The sequence below is a fragment of the Lissotriton vulgaris genome, chromosome 6 (assembly GCF_964263255.1).
Source record: "Lissotriton vulgaris chromosome 6, aLisVul1.2, whole genome shotgun sequence".
NCBI classification, from domain to species: Eukaryota; Metazoa; Chordata; class Amphibia; order Caudata; family Salamandridae; genus Lissotriton; species Lissotriton vulgaris.
Genome location: NC_141694.1, coordinates 1,411,185,703 through 1,411,198,540, shown reverse-complemented (window position 1 = coordinate 1,411,198,540; position 12,838 = coordinate 1,411,185,703). Strand labels below are relative to the sequence as shown.

At 43.9% G+C, this 12,838-nt stretch overlaps 1 protein-coding gene across 4 annotated transcripts in view; it reads left to right on the top strand.

Annotated features, from left to right (window-relative positions):
• The first annotated feature begins 7,422 nt into the window (after positions 1–7,422).
• The window catches only part of NHSL1 (NHS like 1), a 466,661-nt gene continuing 461,245 nt past the window's right edge, over positions 7,423–12,838 (top strand). For 3 of the 4 annotated variants that reach the window (XM_086927531.1, XM_086927530.1, XM_086927526.1), the window contains exon 1: positions 7,874–8,274. In XM_086927531.1, the coding sequence (XP_086783657.1) occupies positions 8,007–8,274 (268 nt within the window). In that variant the 5' untranslated portion in view covers positions 7,874–8,006. Of the gene's footprint in view, positions 8,275–12,838 lie in introns of all 4 variants that reach the window. The other variant, XM_086927527.1, reaches the window with a different exon arrangement.

Here is a 12,838-nt window from a genome sequence, read left to right as displayed (position 1 = left end):
ACAAGTCATGCCAAAACTTACCAGAGTCTATGATTTATTTAACCCCTTGGCCGCTGCGGTAATTCCGCCGCAGCGCTGGTGGGGAGGGAGGATCGCGTGGCGCCACCATGCTTGTGACGGAACCACTCCATCACGAGCCACAGGCGCACTGTGCTTATGACGGAGTGGTTCCGTCACGGCTCCGCACACTCACTAATTCACCCGCACAGGCAGGGAATCAGTGCCTCGTGGGCGGAGCCTGACGAAACCACTCCATCATGAGCACAGTGCGCTCGTGACGGAGTGGTTCCGTCACTAGCACGGAACGAGTTAAGGTAAAATTAATCAAAGATATTCAAAGAGTAGCACATAATTAATGAGCATTTAGTATCTAAGGAGTGCTGATAAATGTACTTAGTTTAGGTGGCCATGAGGTGACAAAAAGCTCTGGAAAGTTCAGCAAGAACATGAGCCATAAAGCTCATGTGCAGTGTCTCATCGAGGAAGAGTCCGTGAATGGCGTACACTGCGTATGCGTCAGTCTGAAAGGAAAGCAGGTAGAGTTCACAAAAATTCCAAAAAGCAGTGTCTGGTCAGGAAAAGTAAGTAAGTTCTGCAAAGTCCACAAAATCCTCTGCATCTGCCTCTGTGTGTCCCTTCTCCTTCAGATCAATGTATATTATAATCCTCTAGCACCCGTGGTGACACCTCCTTGGTCACCTTGTTTCAGATCACTCAATCCATTAGTCAATTAATGTTGGATGATTGTCGTGAGACGTAAAGAAGAAACATATTATCGAAAGAGGTGATACAAGGCACATACTTTGTCAGATCATCCAGTGTACGTAAACTTCCAAACAATGATCCTTTAGCAGTAGGCACATGAACGAGTTCAAGAGGAAAGTTTTCCATGGCAAACGTTCCCACAGTATCGACTTTGTTGCAAATAGTCCTTTAAGCGAGTGAGAACTCTTCTAGTAAGACACACTTTTGCTTCACATTGTACCCTGATGAAACTTTCTGATGAGTGTAAGTCAGTACAGAATAGGGAATAAATCAGGTCTACAATAAAGTCAAATTAAAATGTGCAGAAAGAAAGTAATAGAAATATACATTTCATAGAAAAAAATCAATATTCTAAAATTCTTTCAGCATATTAGCACTCAGTTTATTGTTATTTGTTGGATTGCACAGATCCCATATAAGTATGGCATATTACTTCATTTTCAAAGTACTAACATGTAAAATAATTTCGAATCATAAAATATGAATATAGTTTCAAATGATTTACTTTAGCACATACAAAAAGATCATAACCTGAAGGTTTCAGAATAATTACACTAAATATGACAATGCAGCACCACTTTTTATCTTGTCACTTTCAGTGCATATTTTCACTTATGCAATGATGAAATTCAAAATGAAACCCTACCATATCACACGTATAATTATCTAAATCATGTTAAATTTCCTTAATTCTTCACATACATCATTATTTTAATAAGGATGGTTAGGAATCTTATTACACGTGAGTACATCACTTTAACTTTTTAAGACAAGTTGAAATAATAACTAAAGCTGGTTAATAAAATATGAACCTATATTATTTAATGTACATGATTTCATCTATTCTACAATTTATCTTAATGTTTTTACGATGCAGTAGCTACGTTTTCTCACATTATTTTTCATGACTCTACCATGTGATTAGTGCACGTTTATTCGTGTGTTACTCAAGATGTCTCATAAACGGTCTAGACATGTATCAAGGGATCTAATTGCTTATCAGCTGTATGATTGTGAAGAAACCTTCAGGGGACTACAGACTCATCATGGAACTCAAAGAGCTGAATTCTTATGTCCAAAGCATACCCTTCAAAATGGTAACTCTACAAATGATTTTTCCTTTGATTTGTCAAGGGAATTTGTTTAGCCTCTTTAGATCTGCTTGCGTTGTATCAACATGTTCCTATTCATAAACACTTACAAAGATATTTGAATGTTTGTGTCTTGGGGAGGCATTATCCATTTCACATTTAATCCTTTGGACTTTCCTTAGCTCCTAGGGTATTTACAAAAGTGTAAACTCCTCCAGTTGAAATTTTGCATAATCAGAATATTAATTTGTTCCCTTACCTTGATTATCTTCTAATAAGTGTATCTAATTTTTCAAAGGCACAGTCTAGTTTTCCAGTTTCATGGACTCCTTTTGAAATTCAAGTAGTCACATCTGGTGCCATCTTAGACACTACAATGCATAGGATAAAAACTTTTTGTAACAGTGGAGGTGAGAGTTTTCCTTCATCCTCAAAGAATGTTGAAGTTAATACAACTGTTTTAACGAATATTGGTTGTAAATAGAAAATTTCCTTTTGGTAACCTACTTCAGACTTTATAGTTTAGAATGAGACTGTTGAATACTCCACTTTAGAGTGTACAGAGGCACAGCGCCTCATTTGATATAAAAGCAGGAAAAGGGAGCTCTTTATTTGTTGTAGTGCGATACACCCTCTCCCTTTTTCCAGTTAAAAGGGTACCTCCTTCATGTTTGTTAGTAACAGCTGAGGAATCTTCGTCTGCATTGGCTAGAGAATGGCTCGGAGACCAGGAAGAGATCACGCCTTCACTTGTGACTCTGTTTCAGCATCGGTAAAGGCATTTACATTTTTTGTCTCAGGACTACGATAGGAGCATTCCAGTGACACAAACTATAAGACGGGACTTGAATTGGTGGTTTATTCCAAGAAGTCTGAACAAGCAAGCTTCTTTGATTGTGCCTTATCTGACGATTATCACAACAGATGCTAGCCTCAAAGGTTGAGGTGCTGCGATGGACAGTCACTCAGCACAGGGCCTCTGATCCCATGGGAAAATGCAAAAATCGACAAATTTAAGGGAACAATCAGCCATTTTCAATGCCATCCGAGCTTTCCTTCAGTTCATTCAGTACCAGGCAGTCAGGATAAGAACGGAAAATCAGGCAGCAAAGGCAAATCATCAAGGGGGGATAAGATTCTGGTGCCGTGCAGTCCTAGCTCAGGAGATAGGGAACTGGGCTGAGTCCAGTCTCCTCTCTCTAGAAGCAATTCATCTTCCGGTTAAGAAGAATAAGCTTGTGAACCAGTTGAGCAGAATTTTTCCTTTATCAGCCACAATGAGTATACACCTGGGACTTTCCAGCAGATGATCCAGAGATTAGGTATTCCCTGGATAGATATGTTTGCGATGGAACAGAATTTGTTGCTCCCCAGATTCTGCTCTCTGTGTTCTTCCCAGAAGGCCTCGGCTCAGGATGCTTTATCAGTTAACTGCCCGAAACCCCTGATTTATGTCTTCCCTCCAATATCTTTACTCTCTAGGGTTCTCAGGGAGGTGTTTAGGGAAGGGCTCGGATCCTAGTTACCTCACCATATTGGCCTTGGTTTCCTCCTCAGGTTAGCAGTGGAAGATCCTTGACTTCTTCCAACCAATCCATAGCCTCTGTGAGACTCGAACTAGTGGTCTGGAAGTTGAGAAGAATAGGTTAACTGATTTAGGTTGTTCTGAAGAGGTCGCCTGCTCAATCCAAATGTCTAGAAGGACTTTCAGCCTTAAAAAATTATTCTTGAAATTGAAGACATTTTGAGAAATGGTGCAGTGAAAAAGGGACAACAGTTGTCTTGTGTCCCCCTACACTAATTTTAGATTTTTTAAGGGATTTTTTTATTTTGATTTAGCTGTTTCTACTTCACGCGGTCAGCGGAATGCTACTAAAGCCTTCAGAAATAAGGATGTTTTAGAAACAGAGAATCTAGTGAATAGATTACTTAGAGGTTTTTTTACTAGCAGAAGGCCTGATATTTATTTAGCCATTCCTGGGTGAGATATGCCATTTGCTCTTACAGCTCTGCAGGGCTATGCTTTTGAACCATTGCAATCTATTTTTTTTTTAAATACCTAATGTTTAAAGTATTTTTCCTAGTCGCTCTTACATCTATACTAATAATCCACATTTGTAAAGTACGTACATATCACCCTTTAAGGTTTCAATGCGATGGATGCCGTCGGTGCTGAGCTGTCCTGCCTCCGGCACCGAACCATGAGCCCCACGCTCCAGAGTCCACCTCTCTGGCTGCTGCGCCACACCTCTCCCTCCTCACACAGCTATGAGGCGGTTAGGACACATTAGAGCTTTTTTAGTGGACAAACCATACTTTAATTTGGTTACCGATAAGGTTGTATTAGAAACTGATCCAACTTTTCTTCCGCAGGTGCCTTCTTCTTTTCATTTAAATGAGGATATTGTATTATCAGTTTTCCCTTTCTCCACTCGCTCTTCACAGTTTAGAAGAGTTCAATTCCTATTTGTGACTTTCGGCATCCCGAACAAAGGTCTTCATCCAAACGCCTCTACCATGAGTAGATGGGTTAAGCAGACAATACGTGATGCCTATGACTTCAACTGTCCAACCCTTCAGGATTCCATTAAGGGAAAATCAACAAGAGGGATTTCTTCCTCCTATGCAGAATACATAGAGTGTCCCTTAAAGATATGTGTAATGATGCTGTTTGTCCTATCTCAAAAATGTTTGAATTCCATTATAGACTTCAATTGGGAGAATCTAAGTTTACTGTGTGTGATTCAGGGGTATTTTCTACAGTTTTGAATTGAGTATTAGGTGAAAATTGAGCACTGGGTGTTGCAACCTTATGTTTAAAGTTGATATTTTATTATTTTAAGGACTGTAGAAAAAGAGGATAGCTTGGGTACATCCTCATTAGTAAGTGCTGGGAAGAGGAAGACAGATGAGGAGTTAATGCTCATATTACTTACCGGTAATCTTCATTACTCCAGGTCGTAGTCCTCCTCGCCACAGTCGTACGTACACTCCCTCTCTAGTTCTTTATACGAGTTATATTTAAATTCTTTGATATATCAGGATTCATCAGAGGGTTAGTCCCTTGTGTATAAGTGTATTGGGGAGGTGGGGCTCTAAACCTCTATCTCAGCCCAAAGTTATTTTAATTTCTGAGTTTTTATAGCCTACTTTTAAGGCAAGAGCCTCATTAGTAAAGACTGATGAGGAAGACTACAACTCGTGGTAATGACGATTACTGGTAAGGAATCCGAGCATTCAATGGAGCTCAATTCTGAAACAAACTCCTTTTCAACCAGCTACCTACACAAAATCACCAATGAAAAATCAATCACTGCAAAATACTTCTCTGTGCTGATGTAAAAAGTGAAAGATGCGACAAGCAAGCAATGGCTGAAGGGGGTCTTAATGTGCTGACAAAATGTTTTTTTGTCTGCGCCAGACCTAAAAATGAGAGAAAATCTTATTTGTTAATATTTTAACATCAATCAGCTGCGGCTCCACGGCTAAGGCGGAGGAGCATCGCCTCACTGCTCTTCAGCAGTGAAAAATAAAATGATAATAACAAATGTTATTATCATTTTATATTTCCTGACTCACGTCCTGCGGCCAAGCCGGGGGCGGGACGGGCCGTCCATTCTGACACGACACAGCTGCAGGAAGGAGGCAGAGAGGATGTAGCCTAATGGCTGGGGCAGTCAATCTCAATTCTGGGGACCCGGTTCCGAGTCTCTGCAAGGATGCTCAGCATCCTGTGATTCTGGGCAAATCAGTTAATCTACCCATGCCTAACAAAAATGAATGTGTCCTTGTGTAACGCAACTGGTGTACATGTAAAGCACTCTGACACCCGATACCTTTGGGTCAAGTTTGCGCTATTTAAAACTCTGGGAAAAAAAGAAAAAAAAAGTGGTGGCTGCTTCAAGTGGGCATGACGGTTTGGCCGATTTTGCTGGCCAAACCGTTATGCGCTCTTCGATCTCTCCACTCGAGATGTGCCGTACAGCCGGGTGGAGAACAAGCACATGGTCGTAGTCCCTTAGTGAGCGCCTAACTAGGGAGCTCACACCAATCAAGGCGCTGCTTTCATGCTGGGTAATACCAGCATGAGACCATCATCTGGATTGGCATAGGGGAGCCTGCAGCATGCTGAGAGTCAAAGAGCAGAGTCCAGAAGAGCACCAACACTGCCGATGGTAGGTAAGTATTTTTTATTCTTTTCCCCCCGAGCTGGCCACCACTTTAATGCCCCTGCAGCCGCCACTGAACAACACCTATTAGGAAATGAGTCAAATAAAATTGCTGCTGTTTTGCTCTATCATGAGCTTGCTGTGTATACTTATGTATCATGGCCAATCTGGAGGTAATAACGCTAATTACATCTTTGTGGTATCACCCCCAATATACGGCTACACAGGGCATAAGTCCTATAAAAAGAAGTGGAGGACTGACAATATGCAAATGACCTCATGACGTCACGTGCTGAACGTGTCCCAGTGTCTGAAAATTACACCGAGACACGTTCAGCATATTTCTGTGAGGCCCAGCTTCTTGGCAGGGGGGACGGCGTCCACCCTGTGAAAAAAGTGGGGGGACGCCGTGTACCTGCGTGTACCCCCAACTCGAGTCCTGCGACTACAGCACTACTGACTCCTGAAGTCCTGAAACAGGGAAAGAAGCACGGCTGAAGGCCAAGGCTACTTGAATAATGCTGCAGGCGAGGACCAAATTATGTGGCAAGAAAGACCAAATTATGCAGAGTAATTCGGCGTGTTTTTTTTACAGTATTACTTCATTATTGTGTCTTTTTTTACCACTGTTAACGCTATTTTAGCAAAGGTTTCACCTCATTAGTACCATTCAAATAAAGCAATAAGATACTGAAAAGTGACTAGTCAACCTAACGAAGGGCCTTCCACTTTGCAACAACACATCTCGCTGCGTTTTTAGTAACTTTTGATCCGTTTGCGCTAGAAACGATTTTCTTGATAAAATCTTCAAATTATGCACCAGATGATGGATTATGCGGCAAATCACAATTCTGCCAAAAGCGCCGCGAGCAAAGAATCGCATTACTCATGCAGCTTTGCTAACAGCGCTGTTTAAGAATTAAAAATATAAATCGTGACTCCCACAGTAAATCGGTAATACACACAAATAAAATTCATTAAAGAAAACCCGACCACAGGTATTCTCCGTTTTGGGGCAGTCTGCCACTAAAACATTCCAGGACCAAATTCCACAGATTTGCAAATTTACTTTTTTTCTCCTTTCATCTCGTCTCCGGGTGAGCAAATCCTGGCTGCTGCAGCTGTTTGAGGGGCGTTTCTGCTCCAGGACAGGTTTCCCCTGCGCTGCTGGGACTTGTGATCCTGGACAGGTTCCAGTTCCCAGATGTGGCAGGTAGGTGGCGACGCAAGCACATTTCGCGCATTTCATTTAAATCATTACTTGTGCGTTGCCCCCCTCCCCCGGCGGGCCGGGAGGGCAGCCCCTGGCATCCGCAGGTGTTTGGGCTACAGTGTGTTTGTCTTTCTTTCTGTTCCCAAGTTTTTCCCAGTGTGGCTGTCAGCTCTCCACCCCTCCCCCCTTCAGAGGCAGTGTGTGTGTGTGTGCGGAGTGGCTTACTGTTGTTCTTTCGGTTGTTTTTTTGGCGAGAGGGCTGTCTGGGCTGTGCTCCTATGGCCAGGGGGTGGGGAGGAGAGCGAGGAGGCAGGCTTTCGCTTTCCTGTTTGAATTTGAACACACAAGGTAGCAGCAGCGGAGCTCGCTCGGCACTGGAGTGCTGTCAGCAACTTCCAACTTAGCCCAGACACTGCTTCCATGCGCACTGCCCGGAAAACTGTGCTCTTTCCTGCGTGTGGGGTTGGCCCCTGTGTCTTTTAAACAGAGATTTTTTTAAATAAAAATCTTTTTTTTAACAAGGATAATTTATATTGCATAAAAAGCATCGGTTTCCAGCCGCAGCACAAAACACATGCGAAGTGACAACAAGCCTTGGTTTCTGCTTCCTGCCTGAGAGGGGAACAATCCAGCAGGAAACCACCGGGCCTCCGAAGAGCCACAAAGGACACCTGGAAGGAGTGGGATTTTATTTCGGATTTGTTCTGGTTCTCCCACATGGGGATGCGCTGTGGCCCCTGAAGGGTTTCTGGGGAGCCTGCCGCCGGGATGCCTTTCCACAAGCGGGCCGTGGGGCCCGGTGGCCGCAGCCCGGCGGGGCCCGGGGTGCCGGTGGGCTCGCTGCAGGAGGTGAGCGCCCGAGCCCTGCTGCTGGTCCTGCGGCAGCTGTCCGAGCTCTCCCGTCAGGCTGGCAGCATCTTCGAGGAGCTAGAGGCGGAGGCGGGCGCGGTGTGCCTGCGGGGGGCCCGTCTGGAGCGCCGCCTCGAGGCCCTGGTGCACAGCACCCGCCGCCTGGACCACCGGAAGGTGCCCGTCCGTAAGTCATGCGCTTTTGTGCCTTGTTCAAAGTCGGCAAGTTATCTTTGTGTGTGTAAACCTCCAAATGTAGAAACACGTGTTGAGACTCAGAACTACTTGTAGTATTCAGACATACTTCTAGTGACACTTTTTTTTCTTCTTCACATTTTGCATAGTTCGGATCACATCAGTGAGACGTTATAGCGCTTTGAGTAAGACGTTATAGCGCTTTGTAAAGGGACAGTAAAATATACATGGCAGTTGTAGCGTCTCGTATACGTTTATATTTAAATGTACATCCCCCTAAGTGGGGTGGCGAAGCACGTTTTCGGACGGGTCAAGTTACACCGTGGTAGAATACGTGGTTGGCATAGTGTTGTATATGTTATGATGCTGTGTGTGAAGCCTTTTGGTGTAGTGCCTAGCGACCAGAGAGATGCTCTTGTCTGACTCTTGGCGCAGTGTATAGTAGCGTGATAGTCGGATCAATACCACTGCATTTATATGATGCCACTTATTCCGTCATTTGCTGCATAATTTACAGATTGTAACAAAAAAGTTACTAAAAGCACTGCCACATGAATGTGCTATTTAATGATTAAATTGATACTAACGAGGTTAAACTTTTGCCCCTACATTATTAACATGTAAAAATGACAACATTGTGAAGCAATATTGTCACAAAATTAGGTGAATTATGTTGCATAATTTACCTTTCCTTGTTGCATAAGTAGGTCTATAATTTAGCCTTTTCCTGTCGTTTAGTGCTCATAGATGTAGCCAAGAAAGGTGGAAAGGGGGTGCAGCAGAGGACAACGTTATGTAAATCACATACCTGGAATAGTTAGCCGCTTGCTTTGCTAAGGAGGCCTTTTATCATTAAACTGTTTCCTTGCACACTTGTTATGAAGGCTTTGTGTAGTAAATGTCCTCTCCACTGTTCTTCTCTGGCTAGACTGTACTATGTTATCTATGACATCATAGAATGCCAGGGTGTCCTCAAGTGGACTCTGCATCTTTCATTTACCACACTTTGTATCATGGGTCATTCTTGGTTCCAAAGGGATGTTATGTTATCTTGTGTTATGATGATTTGTGTAGCGCACTAATCACCCGTGAGGGTATCCAGGCGCTTGAGCAGGTGTGTAGTCCCCACAGAGTTACTCCAAGAGCCAGGTCTTCAGCCGCTTGCGGAACTCAAGAAGTGGGGAGTAGGCTCTGATGTGCTGAGGGAGGTCGCCATGTTTTGGGTGCTATGCAGAAGAATGAGTATCCTTATGTATAAGCAGCCGTGTGCATCGACATATTTCCCTATAGACACAGAATGGGTAAAACCGTTTGGTACACCAGGCCCCCAGGTCCTTATTCTGGCTGCTGCCCCATAGAAGGGTTGATTGAGTGTTAATCTACTTTCTTGACTGTAAATGTAAATGTACATGTATTTATATAGCGTAAATCACCGACCCGGTATCTAAGCGCTTGCTTAGGAAACCCGTCCTGGTATTCCCCTGTGAGATAACCCTGGCAGGGTATCCACAAGGTGAAAGCCAGGCATCCCACCGCGAGGGGCCGTTGTGGAGATTAAGCAAGCTATTGCCCAGAGTCGCAGAGTGTGAACCCATGAGTCGAGTAGGCACCGGAGCGAGAATTGTCGAGTCTGTGGACATTTTCAGACTCAAGACCCGTCGAGCTGGGAATTGAACCCTGGTCCCGGGCTGACCTCTGCTTCCAGGTCTGCCTCCTCTAACCAGTGAGCCACACTTCTCCACTGTGGAGGCAGTGCTTAACAGCACTGTCATGTGTTTAATGGCACATCACTGGCAAGTCCCCAAAGGGTTGTAATGTTTTAACTTTGAGAGTAGTGACACTTCACATCTGTATTTTAAAGGGCAGTATTGGCACGTCTGAACAGTGCGGCTACACAATTTATCAAGAATGCTGTGGTTTGTGTGGTCGGCTGTCCTTGTGATGGCCAGCTCAAGCACTTTGCAGAAGAACCAGTATACATTTAGAAGGACCACACCGGCACGCAGACTGTCAGATGTGTACAGAATACTAGTAGTACAGACTGTTGACCACATGATGGTGGCCCCCGATTCTTCTCCCAACTTGAGGTAGATTGGTGTATTGTCATTTCCGTAATACCTATTCTTGTAACCTTTCACTGTGTCTTAGAGTCTTGGATAAGAGATTGAGTGAGTGATTCTACACGTCTCCAACCCACAACAGAGGACAAGCACTTTCACAGGACTCTTTAATGACAGCTTAGGCAACTTAAATTCTAAATGTTATTTGCAGTGTATCTTAAGAACCTGTAAAGTAGTGGAGTCTCAAGTTTTATTGTTGTTGCAGTTTTGTGTCTGTTTTGGGATTGTGTGCCAGAAGAAAGTATTTTCACATAAAAGACGCAATTCTCTGAGGTTAAACGTTGTTACGGTGCATTGCACCACCAAGGCTTGTTAGTAGGCTGTTGCTTTTCAAAATTAAAGACCAAACATATGGAAGTTATCCGGAACAAGCGCAAGTGAGGCTGACTAGGAAAGATCCTAACATAGGGCGACAATGAGTGACGTGGCAAAGATTTCTACATTCAGAAATGGTCTCCAGAGCACTAGACCGATCGAAGACCATGATGTCTGGCTCCCTGTGGCTAGAATTTGATACACCAAGCTACCCACATACGTAGGCTGCCTGTACTGTCAATAGAGGCAGTTGGCCTTGGGTTTCTTAGCCTTCCCAGCAATAATAGGCCCGGTCCCTTCCTACACCAAATATTCTCTATTCCCAGGAGAGCTGTGGACATCCTTGGTAAGGGAGGGATGTAAAGGGCTTTCCCAGATGCTGGATCAAAGTGGAACATACATTATCTGATGCTATTCTCTGCTGTAGACCCACCGTGGGAGGGCAGTAGTGAATCCTGGTGAATCTGGGGACCTCTCAAACAGATTTACTTCAAAGCACAACATGCAGCAATTAATACCAGCATTTTGAATCTGCCACCCCTTACTGGGGCGGTCGTCTCAGAGCAAATCAGCAAGTACCGCCCTGAGGCCAGTATTGACTTTACCCAATATTTGGGAACTCAGTTTATCAGCAACACTGTAGTCATATAAAAACTGAATAATTTTTGGAGAAGTGAGAGGCCAGGGATGTAATCTAACAATAACTTTCTGTGAATTAGCCACGAGGTGTTAGCATTTGTGAGTGACCCCGCTGGAAAAAACCCTTTTAGACTTTCTGAGATGGTTCTGGGCAATCTGGTGTTCTGGCAGCTACAGGGGTGGTCATTGCTTGCTGCATATCCAAGGGTGTCATTTTTGATGTGCTTGTTTGAGTCACTGTTTTATTCTGATTCTGTCTAGTTATCTGAAGTGATTAAATGGGTGTAGGTGCCCGGATTAGCAAGTTACCTCGCCAGCTATGCCTCTCCTGGCACCAGCCGCACAGGCTGTGCCAGGTGGCATTCTTGCCTGTTCATAGTTGTTAATTTTGGGTTCTGAGCTGCTGCAGTTGTTGACATTCTTTGCTAAATTGCTATGGTTGGCAACTAAACGTGTTTGCCGAAGAGGAGGGGGGATGGCTAAGAGAGGCACTCGGGTGTCACTCTTTCCCTGGGTGTTTGCTTGCCCTTAAGTAGTGTTTGACAGACAGAATTTGTTTAAGAAAAATAAAACTTACAAAACATCCATCTGCTTACCCAGTGCTTTTCATGCTCTGTGCTTGTCGCAGACCTGCTTGAATGTGTTTGCTGTTCTTCCCCTAACCCAGTTCAGTTGGAGTTTGTCCAAAAGAGACCTTACCCTTTCTGGGTAAGAATACATTTTTTATCCTCTTTGACGCTAAACTTCCGCCATCCTTGGCTTAAAATAACAGCATCTTGTATTGTGTTTATTTATTTAAGAATTTGACTATTCTTGCAAAACTGGATTTTCCTTTTGGGATGGATGAGGCTGGGAACCTGTAGAACTGGGTGCTAATCCCTGCTTCCGCACATGTCTAAAAATACCTTGTGATGTTTGGTGAATCATTTCCTGCCCCTGAGACTAGGGCTGTTGTACCTGTTTGTAAAGCTGTGTTGTGTAAAAGCAGACTAAATAGTATGTTTTTTTAGCACTGTCCAAATTGGCTGCACCCCTTGTCCATCCTCATCACTTCCTGGTTTTGCTGATCTAGTTTCAGGGGTGCCCTACGAACCAAATTCTGCTCTATGCACAGCATCTCAGATGAGATGCTGCTTTTGCTAGCGTCTCTTGAATGGCTGCCTTGCTCTTTGTAGCAATGGTTGCCTTCAATATCAAATGCCATGAATAATAAGACATATCACCAACTATCTCCGTGTTTAGGTTGTTGGGCCCATTTCTGAATTATCATTTAAAACGCACCTGTTTCCTACCGAACATGTGATCTAGAGAACTGGTAAGGGTGAGTCCATTCCAGTGTTGATGCTCGAGTTCATGCTGGCCACACTTAGCCCCCTGCATCCCAGCATTCTTGCTGCCCCCCATGGTCTGGTAAAGTTGTTTAGCCTCTTTCAGGTCACCCACTATTATTCTATGCCACAATATTCACTAGGCCATCCTCCT